Here is a 19,854-nt window from a genome sequence, read left to right as displayed (position 1 = left end):
TTTTATTGGCCTAGCTTGGCATTGTTTGTTTTCATGCATGGCACGCTTATTTAATGGTTTTGTCCAAGAGTAAGGTCCAGCAAGATCTTATTTTCAATCCCAAATTAACCAAATTCTATTTTAGTCTTTTATTTACTTTTTGGTCTAATTGTATGCATACTGAATAAAAAAGTATTAAAAATAATAACGATAATTTTAAAGAATATTTAATCATATCCAAAACGTGAAATAATATTCAAATGTAAAAAAAACGAACGCATCTCACCCGGGGGGGGGGGGGTGCATGGTGTAGGTAAAATGATATCAATAGTTAGAAAAATGATTTTTTAAGACTGACCTCTCTACCCTGCCCTGTAAAATTCCTATTTTTGTTTACATCCATTGCTCTTTGTTTTGATAAAACTAGTTTCTAACGCTTCTAACATTTCAGAGTAAAATGTATACACGGACCCTACCCCCCTAACCTTCAGTATACTTAAACTCACTTTGGCAATCCCAAAACTTTAGAAGAAGATGGTGCACCCCAGTTTTCCTCTTCATCTTTTGAAAATGTTTAACAAACTAAATATTTGTTTATAATATAGCTAGCTATATGGTATTAAATTACTACTGCAGAAAGTATTTTAAACTGTTCAGAATGCACAACTAGTTCAAATTTGTGAATTAATGAAAAGTTAATAACGTGCACGAGTAAGGGAAAACTATGGAAGATAGGTGCAGCAACTAAAGGTTTTTGGAGAATAAAAAAATAGAAAGGAATTGAGTCTTTGCAACCCACACTTGGATTTTCTAAACCATATGATGGCATATCAGCTTTGCAACACACACTTGGATATTCTAAGCCATATGATGGCATATCAGCTTTGCAACACACACTAGGATTTTCTAAACCATATGATGGCATATCAGCTTTGCAACCCACACTAGGATTTTCTAAGCCCTATGATGGCATATTAGCTTTGCAACCCACACTAGGATTTTCTAAGCCCTATGATGGCATATTAGCTTTGCAACACACACTAGGATTTTCTAAGCCCTATGATGGCATATTAGCTTTGCAACCCACACTAGGATTTTCTAAGCCCTATGATGGCATATTAGCTTTGCAACACACACTAGGATTTTCTAAGCCCTATGATGGCATATCAGCTTTGCAACACACACTAGGATTTTCTAAGCCCTATATGATGGCATATCAGCTTTGCAACACACACTTGGATATTCTAAGCCCTATGATGGCATATCAGCTTTGCAACACACACTAGGATTTTCTAAGCCCTATGATGGCATATCAGCTTTGCAACCCACACTAGGATTTTCTAAGCCCTATGATGGCATATCAGCTTTGCTACCCACACTAGGATTTTCTAAGCCCTATGATGGCATATCAGCTTTGCAACCAACACTAGGATTTTCTAAACCATATGATGGCATATCAGCTTTGCATCACACACTTGGATTTTCTCAGCCATATGATGGCATATCAGCTTTGCAACCCACACTAGGATTTTCTAATCCATATGATGGCATATCAGCTTTGCAACACACACTTGGATTTTCTAAACCATATGATGGCATATCAGCTTTGCAACCCAATGTCAAAACTATAAATTCTGTTAGATCAAATAGTCTTAAGTTAAAAAACAAAGGCTTACACTATCAAATTGCAGAAATATAGGGATTAGAAAATTTGAGTTTGTGGCCATGACTCAATTCCTTTGTTTTTTTGAAAGAATAAACTAAAAGCGCATAGAAATTCAAATTTTTGATGTTTCCACTTTTTAAGTTCTGCATGGATAAAAAAGGCTTATATACACTTATATTAAAAACACATATAACAAGAGATATTACCTTAGTTTTCTTTTCAATCTTTAAATACCTAACTATCTTCCAGATACCCTCCCTTTCCCAAAAAATACTATTGATAAAAAATGAAAAAAGTCCAATTTGCCCAGTACTACAGAGGACCCAACAATACCATTGTTTTGAAAGGTGTAAAGAATACGGGTGAATTATAAAGAAAGTCCCATACTAGTCTCGTTCCCTTGGTTTTTACTCAAACACACACCCATATCCTCATACACTACTCCAGTATACATTAAATACTTTAATAGTGCAGGTGCATTTATCAGATTTTAAACCCTATTGTAAACTCACAATATCCTTTGTCACTACTTTAATTTCCAATCTGAGAGATTGTGAATTATATGAGCACTCAGCAGGATTATATGAGCACTCAGCAGGATTATATGAGCACTCAGCAGGATTATATGAGCACTCAGCAGGATTATATGAGAACTCAGCAGGATTCAATCTTAAAATTGGAAAAAATTTCAGTTTTGAAAAAGAAAATCTGAGATTTCCTCTAACCCTGAATGTCCCGATAAGATCCAAGTGAAATGGTGACTGCGACATCTAAATTAAGAAAAAAGACATAATTTTTTAAGAAAAAATAATCAAAAAATTGATTTATTTGTGAAAATATACACATAAAGATCTTTGAGAATGCTGATGAAGCGGACTGTAGACGTAATTTCAAGTAACCCTTCATGTAATTAAAGCTTGTCTTTTTCAATTGTGGTTTTTCAGCCAAAGTGACTTGCGGATTTATGTTGAAGAGAAAAGAAAATGATAGTGAGAATTTAATATGTCGGAGAATATAATTACGATATCTTCTTTATTTTTACTTTGTAATTTGAAGGGTGTCGTTGTGATTTGAACTTTCCACTTTTGATATAGTTATAGTGGGTCAACCGAAATTGATTCTGTAGACTGCAGTAGACCCTTTAAAAAGCTCTAAACCAACCAAATGTTTATAATCATAATACTTCTGGGGTTTTCCATTAGTTTGTGATGCAAATTACTACTTTAAAGTTTTTGCAGAAACTATAAAATTAACTGCAATATGAAAACGAAATATCAACACAATAAACATTATTTTTACTTATCGCGCGATAATTGTATTTTCTATTTATTGTAGAGTTGTATATCTTCAATAAAAAAGATCAAAATATTATTTTCTTTAAATCTTGGGAAATCATAAATCTTCTTTCATAAATATAAGATTTCAACCGTAATTTTCTTTAGTTCAATTAACGTGCCTGGAGTGCAGGGGTTGGGATATAGAAATAACCTACGGTATATATAACGTTTGTACGTATATAGTATTTTATAATGTTAGGCAAAAGATAAGGAAACTATGATAAAAATTTAGTAGCAAGGTACACAGCTCATCACATTTTTTAGTTTTTCTTCTGACAAGTGACAATATTTTTCATCAATATTTGCCGTCGTCTTATATGCTTTACACTGTTAAGCACAATACCTTTAGACTTAATCATTAATGATTTTTAACCCCTATTTTTTACATTTTTATCCACAATCATTGATCAGTTTTGCCCCGGATAATTTCTTGTCTCAATCAATACTTTCCTCTTTGATCAGTTTTACCCCATGTCATACATTACCTTATCTTTATTAAACCTTTTTGTACACTTTCCATGGCATTTTATACCTAGTCATATATGAGTGATAAGCCATAGTGTCGTATATTGACATTTTAGTCTTTAAAATTTGGATTAGTTTCAAAGTTTATTGAGGATGAATAACTCAATACAATGCAATCATATAGAACCACACAAAGATCTATTCATTCATGTGAATTATGCATCAACCAATGAGACCTTTTAAGTGTTGATAGGTATTTATCCTTTGTATCACTCTAGCTACCAACCTGCTTGTATCCTCTGCATCCTTTTTTATAGTCCTGGAGAAGATAATTTCAAAAATAACCCTTTTTACAGATTCAGGGTGGCCAAAACGTTTTATGAAAAAATCCATACAAAAATCCGTACATTTTCAGAACAATTCCGTACAATCCGTACATTTTTTGGGGAAAAATCCGTACAATCTGTACATTTTTTTGAAAAACTCCGTACAATCCGCGTACATTTAAAAAGAATCCGTACAAACCGTACATTTTAAAAAATGTAACCATTTTTGAAAAAAAACCATCAAAATTCAATTGTTCATGTGTGAGGGTTTAAATTTCTTCAGCAGGAGAAGTCATTACATTGCTTTTTGATCTATCTGTAAAAAGTACCTTAATACATATATTTATACAACTAAATTAGGATGAGAATGAGAGGAGAAACAACTAAATTAGGATGAGAATGAGAGGAGAAACAAGTAAATTAGGATGAGAATGAGAGGAGAAACAAGTAAATTAGGATGATAATAAGAGGAGAAACAACTAAATTAGGATGAGAATGAGAGGAGAAACAAGTAAATTAGGATGATAATAAGAGGAGAAACAACTAAATTAGGATGAGAATGAGAGGAGAAACAAATACATTAGGATGATAATAGGAGTAACAAATAAATTAGGATGATAATCAGAGTAGAAAAAAGTAAATTAGGATGAGAATGAGAGGAGAAACAACTAAATTAGGATGAGAATGAGAGCAGAAACAAGTAAATTAGGATGAGAATGAGAGGAGAAACAAGTACATTAGGATGAGAATGAGAGGAGAAACAAGTTAATTAGGATGAGAATGAGAGGATGAACAAGTAAATTAGGATGAGAATGAGAGGAGAAACAAGTAAATTAGGATGAGAATGAGAGGAGAAACAAGTAAATTAGGATGAGAATGAGAGGAGGAACAAGTACATTAGGATGATAATGAAAAGAGAAACAAGTAAATTAGGATGAGAATGAGAAGAGAAACAAGTAAATTAGGATGAGAATGAGAAGAGAAACAAGTAAATTAGGATGAGAATGAAAAGAGAAACAAGTAAATTAGGATGAGAATGAGAAGAGAAACAAGTAAATTCGGATGAGAATAAGAAGAGAAACAAGTAAATTAGGATGAGAATGATAAGAGAAACAAGCAAATTAGGATGAGAATGAAAAGAGAAACAAGTAAATTAGGATGAGAATAAGAGGAGAAACAGGATAAATAACATTTAAAATCTTAAAGTCTATAATCATGGCATTTAGTCTTTTACTTCTCTTCAATGGGATGGGTTTGTTTGTTTAAGCTTTTTAGAAAACTCATTTATAGCAAAAATCAATGTTCTTAAAAAACTATTAATGAATTTTAATTGTCAATTGAAACAACAATCAACCAACCTAATATTATTTAGAATGAAGAAAACAAGTTAAACCAACTTCTTTTTGACAAGTTTTTTTTTTGAAAATTTTCATGCAAATTTGCTAAAATGAGTCAACAAAAAGGGGGAATATGTACTTCCAGACTAAAAATCCGTACAATCCGTACAATTTGAAGAAAAATCCGTACAATCCGTACAATCCCTATAATTTTAGGTCTAAAAAAAATTAAAATCAGTACAATCCGTAAAATCATACAATTTCATGGCTTAAAAAATAAAATCAGTACAATCCGTAGAATCCGTATAATTTTAGGGCTAAAAAAATAAAATCCGTACAATTCGTACATTTTGGCCACCCTGCAGATTAAAGGAATATTTGAGATTTTTGCGACGGAATTTGTGTTAAAAATCTTTTCAGATGTTAAAAAAATGAAAACTCGGGCCTACTCGTTTGATGATAAGACTCCGTGGTCTGGAAGAGAGGGGGTAAGATCTAGATCTAGGTCTAGCTCTACACCTAGACGGGCTCCGAACCAGGTCTATGGAGGGATGATAGCCCCGGATATAGAGGGAGGGAAGGGGGAGGAGTGTCTAGGAGATTCAGACTGGAGTTGGAATAATATCAAGAGTAGGATCTCACACCAGTATACCAAACTCAGAACCAGGTAAACCCTGTAGTGTTTTAAACCTTTTTATGGAGTTTTTTCTGTGGATATTATTTTTGCAAAGTAAACTTTTACAGAAAAAGGTTTGAAAATTTTAGAAGTTTAGAATCTTATCATCATGGAAAATTATTTTGCGGTGGCTTTGAAAAGTTTAAACCTAAAAGTTTTAGAACAACAAAAACAGAACACAGCATACAGGACACAGAACAAAATGAATGCAGTAGCCTGTATTCTGTATTCTGTATTATTCTGTATTATGTGTTCTGTATTATCTGTCCTGTATTCTGTATTCTGTATTCTTTATTCTGTATTCTAAACACAGAGCACACAAGATACAGAATACGGAATACAGAACACAGAAAAAAGAATATAGGATACAGAACACATAGGATATGTATGTGCAGGTTTATCTGGTCGCCGAGGCTTGAATTTCCTGCCTGGAGATGGGACAGAAACTTTGATTGGCTTTCAAGAACACATTTCCAGGTAAACACAAGAACACATTATCAGATAAACACAAGAACACGTTTCCAGGGAAACACAAGAACACATTATCAGGTAAACACAAGAACACGTTTCCAGGGAAACACAAGAACACATTTCCAGGTAAACACAAGAACACAATTTCAGGTAAACACAAGAACACATTTCCTGGTAAACACAAGAACCCATTTCCTGGTAAACACAAGAACACATTTTCAGGTAAACACAAGAACACAATTTCAGGTAAACACAAGAACACATTATCAGGTAAACACAAGAACACATTATCAGGTAAACACAAGAACAAATTTTCAGGTAAATACAAGAACACATTATCAGGTAAACACAAGAACACATTTTCAGGTAAACACAAGAACACATTATCAGGTAAACACAAGAACACATTATCAGGTAAACACAAGAACACATTATCAGGTAAACACAAGAAAACATTTTCAGGTAAACACAAGAACACGTTTCCAGGTAAACACACAAAACATTTTTAGGCAAACACAAGTACTACATTTTTGAAACACAAGAACACACTTCCAGGTAAACACAGAACACATTTCTAGGTCAACACATGAACATATTATCAGGTAAGCACAAGAACACATTTCCAGGTAAACACAAGAACACATTTCCTGGTGAACACAAGAACACATTTCCTGGTAAACACAAGAACACGTTTCCAGGTAAACACAAAAACACATTATCAGGTAAACACAAGAACACGTTTCCAGGGAAAGACAAGAACACATTTTTAGTTTAACACAAGAACAATTTCCAGGTAAACACAAGAACACATTTCCTGGTAAACACAAGAACACATTTCCTGGTAAACACAAGAACACATTTCCTGGTAAACGCAAGAACATATAATTAGGTAAACCAAAAAACACATTTCCAGGTAAACACAAGAACATATTTCCAAGTAAACACATAAAACATTTCTAGGCAAACACAAGTACTACATTTTTAAGACATAAGAACAAATTTTCAGGTAAACACAAGAACTACATAAAGCACACTAAAAATATTTTGTTCCGGTTTAGTCTTAAATTTTTTTTTTCTTAATTACCATCGAGCTTTCCTTGAGAGCTTGCAATCTATAGATCACTTAGAAAACAAGTAAAAGTGCACATTTGTTTAGCCTGTGGGAGAAGTTAAAATAAAATACTAATCTAAAAGTGCAAAAATATGTTTTTTAGTTAAATGCATTTTTCATGTATTTTTGCATTTTAAGATGATAATAATATTTTTTTTAGAAACGAGGAGTTATACTGCGCAACAAACATCGGAGAAAAATCCTTGAAAAGTTAGAAATTGACACTGACAAAACAGAAATCAAATTTAAGCCAAACAAGTGAGCTCATTTCATTTATTGTATTTTCACATTTTCTCCATGGTTATGTTCGAGTATTTTATCCAGTGCACAAATAGATTTTTTCCGTTCAAGGTTTGAACAAGTTTCTAAAATTATGAATGTATTAAAAAATTTCTCAGGAAAGAATAAGAAGAATTTGATGATGTATTTAAATTAAAACGTTGAAGACAATTTTCACCGGGTAACAGTTATAAAACTGTATTTTTAGCAGAGGGTTTTCAAACTAAAACAAAAGTAAATGTTAAGGAAATAATTTTAAAAATATAAGAAAATGATAAGGAGAGATTTAAAAACGATGAAAATAAAAAACATTCAAATCTTTATTTCATTTTAGATTTAAGTCTGCCAAGTATACTATTCTCAGCTTCCCTGTTCTTAATCTTTTAGAGCAGTTCAGAAGAGGAGCTAACTTCTACTTTCTGGTAAGCTAGAAAACAAGGATATCTTCGTCATCCTTGTTCAGATAAAGGTTTTAAGATTATTGTTATGAATATTCTATAATATAGTTGGTCGCTCGAAGCCAAGTTAAGCTATGCTATTTTAAGCCTAGTTAGGTTAAGTTAAGTTAGTTTGAGCTAATTTGACCTAATTTAACATAGTAAAAGCTAATTCTAGCTATAGTTTAAGCACAAATAAGCTAGTTTAAACTAATTCTAGCTAGTTTAAGCCAAGTTAAGCTTTTTAAAGCCATGTTAAGCTAGTTTAAGCCAAGTACAGCTATTTTAAGCTAATTCAAGCTATTTTGAGAAAATTTAAGTATAGTTTGAGCCAAGTTAAGCTATTGTAAGCTAATTCAAGCTATTTTCAGCCAAGTGAAGCTATTGAAAGCTAATTCAAGCTATTTTAAGCCAATCTAAGTATAGTTTAAGCCAAATTAAGCTATTTTAAGCTAATTCTAGCAAGTAAAAGCTAATTCTAGCTATTTTAAGCCAAGTTAAGCTATTTTAAGCTAAGTTAAGCTGGTTTGAGCTAATTTGAGCCAGTTTTAGCTAATTCTAGCTAGTTTAAGCTAATTCTAGCTAGTTAAAACTAATTCTAACTAATTTAAGCTAATTCTTGCTATTTTAAGCTAATTCTAGCTAGTTTAAGCTAACTCTAGCTAGGTTAAGCTAATTCTAGCTAGTTTAAGCTAATTCTAGCGAGGCTAAACCATTTACAACTCTTCAATGTTATGATATTGTCTAGAGAGTCCTTGAAAACTGTTTGTCGACGACAAACTGCAAACTGTGACGCATTTTTACAAATACTTTTTATTCTTCATTGTCATAAATAATGTTTTAATATATAAGTTTTTTTTTACACTTTTACCAACTATACAATTTTTCTTTTTGTAATTCGACACTTTTCTTTTTTTTGCTTTAACAGTTTACCTATGCCAGACACCGCTACGTTTAAATACTTATTTCCTTTATTTCCTAATATTTAAATTTTTGAACATTATACTTGACAAAATTTTGCCAAATATCCAAAAATAAAATGTAGCAAACATTCTGAATAAATATGATAAATATACAGTGATAACCAGAAAACTCTGAAATAGAAAGACGACTTTTAGAATCAAGTTAAAACTGTAAAAATTTCAATGAGCATGGACACAGCAAGTATGCAGTGTAAGCAGACCTATTTCCCTAAATTAGTGATTTATTAAGTGTCTAGTAAAACTATTTGCTTTGTAACAACAACGATTACACTTAAATATTGTTATAATGTCGTCATCCTATTCCATTGTTTTCTGGTTATTACTCAACAATATATAAAATATAAATAAATTAACATTTTCTGAAGAAAACTTTCCTTTTCATTTGGAAATCTTGAAAGGAACTGAATTTTTGCCACAAACTCGGATTTTCTAAACCCTGGACCTTTGATATTTCAATCTACGAATTCTGTTATAGCATACGTTTTAAATAACAAAGGTTTACACCATCAGGTTACAAATATATATAAGGATAAGAAAATTAGAGCTTTTAGTATTTAAAGGAAACAACTTGACATTATGTAATTCAAAAATCAAAACTTTCTTTAAAAAATCAAAATTAAATTAAAATTGGAACGGGAAAACATATCTATAATGTCGATGTATCTACATTGCGATATTTTCATTTATATTGTCGTTTTCATTTTAAGTGACGCCTTTTTAAAATAGGGACATGCCTGATTCACAAAGGTACCCTTAGAAATTAACTTTATCGAATCAAAAATGAGGAAGATATCGTCACTTTTCTATCTTGAATAGTGTTCAATTCTCTATTGTTTTTGAAACAAGAAATCCGCCAGTCACTTTAATAGAAAACCCCCAACTGAAGATAAACATTAAAAGAAAAGAAATCAATACTTCATTCCTTCTTGATCATTAAGATTACGGTTGTGAATCGGACATGTCAATCTATATTTAAAAAGGAACTGCAACCTGAAAGGTTTTTTTTTTACTATTTTAACTATACCGCTAACGAATGACTTGAAAAAAGTCTTTAACTTGCCCAGCCCTAATAAAGAGTAACATGAGGTTACGTTTACAGTAAGAATGATTGATTTGTGACTTTTTTCAGAAATCAGCTGACCGCCCACGGCTACCAGAGGTTGTTGCGTTTTCACTTGATAGAAATATTGCAATAAAAAAATTTCAAAACCGAATGAACAATTTTGAAATTTTCAAATCATCGTAAGGACAAAAAAAAATATTTAGTTACATAATTTTCTTGTATATTTTATGCTGAATTCAAATATGAAAAGCGCTTTAAAAAAATGAAAATTGAATAAGTTAGAAATAGAAAACTCACCAGACACTTTAAAAAGTAAAAATAAAGACTTTTGGACCTTTATTTGGCTATAACTACTTTAATTTTTAATATTTTTAAAAGCGCCTATCAGATTTTAATTTAACATAAAATTTCCAAGAAAATTATGTAAAACATAAAACTTTTAAAAATATTTTTTGGGGGGCCTTACGGTGATTTCTCCGTTATTATACTGTCAATTCGCAACCGTATGGAGTATGGACGATTTTGAAATTATTTTTATTGCAATATTGTTATTAAGGGAAATTGCAGCAAACCTCGGATGGACGGTTGGCTTAATTCCAATATTAATCATCCTCAGTTTACTTTTAACGATAAAATTATTTCAGTTTATTTTTAAATCATTGAACCTTCCCTTTATCATTTCACTGTTTCCCAGGTGTCTATGGTGCTAACCCTCCTGATAGACTCCCCCATCTCCCCGTACACCTGGATGATGTCCCTCGTCTTCGTTATTATCGTCACTATGATCAAACAAGCTTACGAAGACTATCTCAGGTTCAATTTACAGAATTTTTTAATTTTCTAATCCCCATATCTTTTCATTCCAATGTCTAAAGACTAGAGTTTGTAATATCAAAGGTTTACACCATCAGGTTGGAAAGATATATGGGATTAGATAGTTTGGGTTTGTGACAAAAACTCAGTTCCTTTATATTTTTAACATTATTCAGGTGCTTATTCCATACCTCTTTTTATCAAAACTATGTTACAAAAAGGTTATTACTTTTTTTCCAAGGAACTGATTTTTGCCACTAACCCTGATTTTCTAATCCCTTTATCTTTGCAACCCATTGTCGTAGACCTTTGATTTCAAACTATAGAATTCTGAATTAATCAAAGTTTGAAATATTAAAGGTTCACTACATCAGACTGCAAAACTATAAAAGTTAGAAAATTTGAGTTTGTTGCAAAGACTCAATTCCTTTTCAGAATTTTATTTGTTAATTATTTGAAGAAGATTATAGACTTAAACTTGTGCTTAGTAATTATTCAAAACTACATGCAATGTATGCAATGCATTTTCTGTAAGAGGCACTGATTATTCGCCTCACATTCTAAATTTTTTATTCCTGTTAGTTTTGCATGATGTGGTATCCTTTGATATTTAAACAATTAATCTGCTAGATCAAATAGTCAAGCATTTAATATAGGAGTATGCATTTAACATTATACACCGTATCATGTTTAATTATGATTTAAGTAAAGTAAAAATATTGTTGATGGTTTTGTAGTTTCTCTTTAATTCGTGCATTAGAAATATCAAATAGAAGCTGGGCTGATTTAAAATTTAATAATTTGAAGCAATGAAAGCAAGTGGTTTAATAATTTATGGACTGCATTTGCTCAGTTTTAAAAATATAGAAATATTTTATGAAGTTTTAAGGAATTTCGAGAAAACTATTGATAAAATTAAAGATTTATTGAATTAAATATTTTGTTGTTTCGTTTAACCTTTATAAAATTGTTTCATGGCATGATGCAAAAATGAAATATCCAACAAAAGTTTTTCTTTACATATAATTCCAATACAAGTTGGTCTTTAATCTACTGTACATATAATTCAAATACACCTTGATCTTTAATCTATTGTACATATAATTCCAATACACGTTGATCTTTTATCTACTGTAAATATAATTCCAATACACGTTGATCTTTAATCTACTGTACATATAACTCCAATACACCTTGATCTTTAATAACTGTACATATAATTCCAATACACGTTGATCTTTAATCTACTGTAAATATAATTCCAATTCACATTGATCTTTAATCTACTGTACATATGATTCCAATACACGTTGATCTTTAATCTACTGTACATACAATTCCAATACACGTTGATCTTTAATCTACTGTGCATATAATTCCAATACACGTTGATCTTTAATCTACTGTACATATAATTCCAATACACCTTGATCTTTAATCTACTGTACATGTAATTCAAATACACGTTGATCTTTAATATACTGTACATATAATTCCAATACACGTTGATCTTTAATCTACTGTACATATAATTCCAATACACGTTGATCTTTAATCATGCTGTACATATAATTCAAATACACGTTGATCTTTAATCTACTGTACATATAATTCCAATAAACGTTTCTAAACTACAAATAATTCCATAAAAGTTTACCTTAAATCTGTTCATACGTATATTTCAAACAAAAAAACCATTTAGGCATAAAGAAGACGCGAGGATAAACAAGAGACCAGTTCATATTATTAAGAAGGGGAAGAAGGCTGTAGTTCATAGTGAACAGATCATGGTAGGAAACTACTATGTTTTTAACCTTGTACAAGTACAGAGCCGAAATTCTAAATTTGATCTGTGTACCTATGTCACCTGTACCCAGCAATCACTGATACAAAAAACGGTAAATGTCTGGGCACCAAAGGATCAATGGTATATTCCTCAGAAATACTGATCAGCCGCAGGATCAAGGTAGTATGCCGGGTATTTGAGAATTCTAAAATTCTTTTAAGCAATCTTATGTTTATGTAATGTTGTTACAAAGCCAATCGTTTTTATAGCTTTTAAATAAACTTATTATGTGAAAAGGGCCTCTATGCACTGTGCACTACACAATCGTTATCAATTGTCCAGATAGGTCCCACTGTAGCTGTATTCAAGTCTTCTAAACAGTTTTCTTCTTATTCCAGAGTTTTATGGGTCCCACTGTATCTGTATTCAAGTCTACCAAACAGTTTTCTTCCTATTCCAGAGTTATATGGGTCCCACTGTAGCTATATTCAAGTCTTCTAAACAGTTTTTTTCCTATTCCAAAGTTTTATGGGTCCCACTGTAACTGTATTCAAGTCTACCAAACAGTTTTCTTCCTATTCCATAGTTATATGGGTCCCACTGTAGCTGTATTCAAGTCCTTTAAACAATTTTTTTCCTATTCCAGAGTTTTATGGGTCCCACTTTAGGAGGATTCAAGTCTTCTAAACTGTTTCTTCCTATTCCAGAGTTGTATGGGTCCATTTGTAGCTGTTTTCAAGTCTATCAAACAGTTTTCTTCCTATTTCAGAGTTTTATGGGTCCCACAGTATAGCTGTATTCAAGTCTGCCAAACAGTTTTCCGTTAAACTGTGTGTCAGATTGCCTGTTTGTTTGTTTGTTGCCTGACAACATGTTTGATATATAAATATATATAAATAAGGCAGTCTAAGCAAGCAAGCAAGGCTTATCTCTGTATCGGATATTTGAATAGAAACATTAAAACCAGAGTGTTATATCATACGTAAGGTTATAATGAAGAAAAAAATATCAAACCGTTTTCGGATAAAGGAACTGAGTTTTCGTAATAATCTCTGATTTTCTAATCCTTATATCTATGTAACCTGATGTAGTAGACCTTTGATATTTCAAACCATGAATACTGTTTAATCAAATATTCTAAGTTTGAAAAATCAAATGTTTACACCATCAGATAAGGGGATTAAAACATTTGAGTTTGTGGCAAAAACTCACTTATGGATTGTATGTTCTAAAGGGATATACTGGTATTCATGAACATGAAACTGTATGTTCTATAGGGATATGGTACTACATGAACATAAAACTGTATGTTATAGGTGGGAGATATACTGGTACTACATGAACATGAAACTGTATGTTATAGGTTGGAGATATACTGGTACTACATGAACATGAAACTGTATGTTATAGGTGGGAGATATACTGGTACAACATGAACATGAAACTGTATGTTATAGGTTGGAGATATACTGGTACTACATGAACATGAAACTGTGCCTTGTGACGTTGTGTTGTTGAGTAGCTCACATAAAAATGTAAGTTTAAATGCATTCACTTTTTTGTAATAAATCTTAGTTTTTCCTTTGATATGTTTCAGGTGGAAAGCTTCTCTGTTTACATTCATCTTTAAAATTTTAATTATCCCATCCAGATTTTAAATGGAGAATTTTCAGAATTACGAAAAAAATCATACATTTATTTCTTATGTATTTAATATTATTATTCCTTATATTAATGAAAATCATATTTAGGGTCAGTGTTTTATAGAAACTTCGAACCTAGATGGAGAAACCAGCCTGAAAACAAGGTAATTAAAGCAGCTTTTTTATACTTAATATGGTATTAACCTAAAAGAAAAAGTGTCTAGAGCATAATTTAAACGCTGATGAAGGAGGTTGTGTATCACTGGTGAGTTAGAAAATTGCTGATTTTCTTCTAATCCTCGAAATCTAAAGATTATAATGTACATTGTACATATTATTTTTATTTAATGTCCACCGTAATTACAAACATGCTGTGAGAAATTTGTTCGAAGATTTTTGAAATTTGTTCGAAATTGTGCGTTTGTTCGAAATTTGTTCGAAATTGTTCGAAATTTGTTCGAAATTATTAATAGTGTAATTGGGTAATATTTTTTTTTGAGAAATTACTTAAATTCTGTTCCTTACTTAGAAGAAGACGCAAAGAAGAATTACTCTCCTATAAAATTTAACAAAGTAACTATTGTAAGATAGAAGGAAATAACTTAGAACTAAAGACCTAAACAGTAAACATGAACAAGTAATACATAAGTTAACTTTTTTAAAACTTATTGAAGAAGAATATAAAATAGACGCAATTACGCCATATTGTATATTGAATGTTGCAATTGGAGTATAATATTTAAACAAATTATGGACTTTTACTTTTTGACAAGCACGTCGTACATATTTTAATAATCAACTAAAGGGTGTACATAAAAAAGGTTCCCACCTTCCATTTCTTCTCTTTATGTAAATCTACGAATATTTTTCTTCATCATAGACATGCACTGGCACATAAGGAAGATGTTTGCATCGAGAAAGATGGATTCTGTATTAAAAAGTGACTTAAAAAGTCCAAGAGGTGACTTCTTTCAGAAGTTTCCATTTGCCAGCATGCTGAAAGTATCAAAAACTTTTTCAATCCGAATACTGATTGCCAGGTTGTTTGAGATCTTGAACAGTGTTTTAAAAGCGTTAATATTATCTTACTTTAGTCTATAGGAACATATAGTATATATTCGCCAAAAGATTAAGTATTAAGTTATGGTGCTATTTGTCTAAGCCTTTAGAAGGGAGTGGAAGGAAGCTTATTTCAGATATTTCAGGCCCCAATCCAAGAAAAAATACTAACAAATCAAGAAAGATTTCCTCATATGATCATGTGTCCAAATTAAGTGATAAAAATATTTGAAGGAGGCAAGGCAAACATCATTATCATAAATACGAAACTTAAAATCTTTTAGATGTTCACAGCGAAAATAGGGTAATAAGCTCTGCTAAGTATCTTCAAATCTTCAATAGTTTCAATAGTGACTAAAACCTTAAAATCAAGCAGAGTGAATAGCTGATGTTATAAAAAAGATAAAAAGATTAAGATAAAAATAATCCCTGCCCTGCCAACCCTGAAGAGAAACATCATTAATTAAAAAGAAGAAGTAGATTGACGCAAATAAGAACCTTTGTAGAGTTTAGAAGGTTGATAGAGTCTATGTGTCTAGTGTCCAGCTAAATGGCAGCTGCAATTTACAATGCCGGGTCGCAGATGTCCAAAGAAAACTACTAAATCATTTCCAAATCCGATTTTTTTGTTGCATGGACTAGTTTTGTTATGACTAATATTAGGTAAATATGAATTCACAAGATTTTATTGCCAATATTGAGAAGTTCAAGAATTCAAAATATAAGTGGGAACCTTTTTTCATGTACACCTTTTCATGTACACCTTTTAGTATAACGATACTAAATATTCATGTTTTCATGTACACCTTTTAGTATAACGATACTAAATATTCATGTTTTCATGTACACCTTTTAGTATAACGATACTAAATATTCATGTTTTCTCCTGGTATAACGAGGGATACTAAATATGCAGGTTTTCTCCTGGTATTCCGAGAGATACTAAATATGCAGGTTTTCTCCTGGAATAACGAGAGGTACTAAATATTCATGTTTTCTCCTGGTATAACGAGAGATACTAAATATGCAGGTTTTCTCCGTGTATAACGAGAGATACTAAATATGCAGGTTTTCTCCTGGTATTACGAGAGATACTAAATATGCAGGTTTTCTCCTGGTTTAACGATAGGTACTAAATATTCAGGTTTTCTCCTGGTATAACGAGATATACTAAATATTCAGGTTTTCTCCTGGTATGACGAGAGATATTAAATATTCAGGTTTTCTTCTGGTATAACGAGATATACTAAATATTCAGGTTTTCTCCTGGTATAACGAGAGATACTAAATATTCAGGTTTTCTCCTGGTATAAAGAGAGATATTAAATATTCAGGTTTTCTCCTGGTAAAAAGAGAGATACTAAATATTCAGGTTTTCCCTGGTATAACGAGAGATATTAAATATTCAGGTTTTCTTCTGGTATAAAGAGAGATACTAAATATTCAGGGTTTCTCCTGGTATAACAAGAGGTACTAAATATTCAGGTTTTCTCCTGGTATGACGAGATATGCTAAATATTCAGGTTTTCTCCTGGTATACCAATAGATACTAAATATTCAGGGTTTCTCCTGATATGACGAGATATAAATATTTAGGTTTTCTCCTGGTAAAACGAGATATGCTAAATATTCAGGTTTTTCCTGGTATAACGAGAGATACTTAATATTCAGGTTTCCTCCTGGTATAACGAGATATGCTAAATATTCAGGTTTTCTCCTGGTATGACGAGATATGCTAAATATTCAGGTTTTCTCCTGGTATACCAAGAGATACTAAATATTCAGGTTTTCTCCTGATATGACGAGATATAAATATTTAGGTTTTCTCCTGGTATAACGAGAGGTGCTAAATCTGTGAGAGAGATCTCCACCCTTCACGGTTGTATTGAATGTAAGTAGAAAAAGTACAGAAAATTTGATTTTTAAGAAAAATCAAAAAACGTTTGATGTTAAGAATTATCAGTATAAAAAAATATCCCTCGTTCTTGAATTAAGTAATTTTCCCAACACATACTTTCCTTTTAATCAATAATCTATATTTTACTTTACAGTTATCCTTTAATAGTATATCTATTAATGTTCTTGTAAAAGGTATTGTTAAGTGCAAACCAAAAAAATTGATCAAAATTGAATTATTTTCACACCTTTTTTACGTTCAGTGTGAAAACACTATCATTTTGGTCTTAAACAAACTAGAAAAAAATCCCAGCAAATAAAATTTCACCCGCATGATACCCATTACAAAAACGCACATTTTTGTTTTCAAAATATGATCACCTAACAACGGGAAAAATTAGATTTGATAAATTACCTCCAAATTGAATAAAATAAATATCTTTATAAGAAAGGGGAATACAAAAACATTTAGGTAATTGAAAGTTAACACTCTCAACAAACTCCAATTCTCAAGAACACTCTTTAAATCCATTATCTGAGATCAAATGATTTCTTCATAAACTTGATATTTTTCAAATAAAGTAACTTGAAGAGGGAAAAGTCCTCTCCAATGTTACTCAGATAAAGGTTTAAAACGTGCAGTTGTGAATCGAGAATTTAACTCTTTACATGGAGACTCATTCGAAATTAAGTTAACTGTCTCTTTAAAGGGAGTGTTCGCGAAAAATGAAAGGGCTTACGGCGAAAAATAAGTGCTTTTGATCGCTACTAATCTTACTATCTGTTGCGTCTGTAAGGAGAAAAATGTTAAAAACGACTTATACTGAAGAACGTAACGTTCATACAAATTGAGAAAGTTGCAACATACGACTCGGATCGTAAAAAAAATCCATTAAACTTCAAACAAATCATTCAGATATTACAACCTACAGTCATCGATTATTTTTCGACGCATTTCTATATAGTTAATATTTCATAATATTTTTTATTTGTTTTGCACTTAAAACGCCGAAATAGTTGGCCGCCAGGTGTCTCTGCTCTCGATGCTTTGAATGATTTCACGTTGCAGAGACACCTAGCGGAAAAACGTCGTTTTAAGTGCATAGCATATAAACCAATAACAAATATTATGAAACATTAACTATATTCGAATGCGTCGAAAATAATCGATGTCGAAAGATTTTTATATTTCAATGATTTGTTTGATATTAAATTGATTTTTCTACGATCCTAGTCGTGTGTTGCAACTTTTTCAATTTAGGGACACTAAGTTCTTTGGTATACGTCGTTTTTAACAATTTTCTCTTTATAGACGCAACAGATAGAAGTAAGATTAGTAGCGATCAAAATCGATTATTTATCGCCGGCCGTAAGCCTATACCCCCTTTCATTTTTCATGAACACTCCCGTTTGTGTAGGTGAGAATCCGAATCCTAAACTGGATACGTTCCTGGGTAATCTCACTCTGTGGAACTGTGAAGAGAATTCAGAACCAACGGTTCATGTTCTTAGGTTTGTTATTATTTTACCTTTTACCTTTTACCTGCTGAGTTAAGGAACTTAATAATCGCCGCAAACTCTCCCTGAGATAGAGACATCTCTAAAACTCGACTTTAAGGGTTGCAACGCTTTGGGCTATAGTTTACCTCACCAACTCACGTATGCATTTTTTTGCAGACCTAGACATATATATTTTAAAATTACAACGCGCTTGTTTCTAGCTTAAGTTTCAAATACTGCTCAATTTTTGCGTGAAAGTGTGCACATCTTGGTTTGCAGTGTTCTAATCCTTAAATCTGTTGCAACCTGATGGCATTTTACTGTGATTTTTCAAACCCTCACTTCTTGTTGATCTAGCAGAATTCATAGTTTGAAATATCATATGTCTTCTTAGACATTAGGTTGCAACGATTAAGGATTGGACCAAGAATTGTTAATTGATGATATGCGACTAATGATTATATAATTATATTCAAATTTTGTTTACACCAGCTTTGGTTAACAAGAAATATGTTGGCAAAATATTCTCTAATAAAGCTATTTTTAGTCTCTTCTTTGAGATTAATTATTCTGATGAGAAAGAGCTAGCACGTCATTCATCCTGTTATAAAGCTAAGATTGCGGCGTAAATAAATCCTAATTTAAAGGGACTATATAGACGTAATTCCGAGTTATCCTAAATTTAAAGGGACTATATAGACGTAATTCCGAGTTATCCTAAATTTAAAGGGACTATATGGATGTAATTCCAAGTAATCCTAAATTAAAAGGGACAATATAGACGCAATTCCGAGTAATCCTAAATTTAAAGGGACTATATGGATGTAATTCCGAGTAATCCTAAATTAAAAGGGACAATATAGACGTAATTCCGAGTAATCCTAGATTTAAAGGGACTATATGGATGTAATTCCGAGTAATCCTAAATTTAAAGGGACTATATGGATGTAATTCCAAGTAATCCTAAATTTAAAGGGACTATATGGATGTAATTCCGAGTAATCCTAAATTTAAAAAGTAGCAATCT

General features: G+C 31.6%; 1 protein-coding gene across 1 annotated transcript in view; it reads left to right on the top strand.

Annotated features, from left to right (window-relative positions):
• The first annotated feature begins 5,446 nt into the window (after positions 1-5,446).
• The window catches only part of LOC111698183 (probable phospholipid-transporting ATPase IH), a 30,595-nt gene continuing 16,187 nt past the window's right edge, over positions 5,447-19,854 (top strand). The window contains exons 1-10 of the mRNA XM_023468443.1: positions 5,447-5,777; positions 6,182-6,263; positions 7,529-7,626; positions 7,982-8,069; positions 10,825-10,943; positions 12,646-12,733; positions 14,187-14,264; positions 14,481-14,536; positions 17,252-17,322; positions 18,746-18,839. Coding sequence (XP_023324211.1) covers positions 5,542-5,777; positions 6,182-6,263; positions 7,529-7,626; positions 7,982-8,069; positions 10,825-10,943; positions 12,646-12,733; positions 14,187-14,264; positions 14,481-14,536; positions 17,252-17,322; positions 18,746-18,839 — 1,010 coding nt within the window. The 5' untranslated portion in view covers positions 5,447-5,541. The remainder of the gene's footprint in view (positions 5,778-6,181; positions 6,264-7,528; positions 7,627-7,981; positions 8,070-10,824; positions 10,944-12,645; positions 12,734-14,186; positions 14,265-14,480; positions 14,537-17,251; positions 17,323-18,745; positions 18,840-19,854) is intronic.

Source organism: Eurytemora carolleeae, unplaced genomic scaffold, assembly GCF_000591075.1.
Source record: "Eurytemora carolleeae unplaced genomic scaffold, Eaff_2.0 scaffold21, whole genome shotgun sequence".
NCBI lineage: Eukaryota > Metazoa > Arthropoda > Copepoda > Calanoida > Temoridae > Eurytemora > Eurytemora carolleeae.
This window is presented reverse-complemented; position numbering and strand designations above follow the sequence as displayed.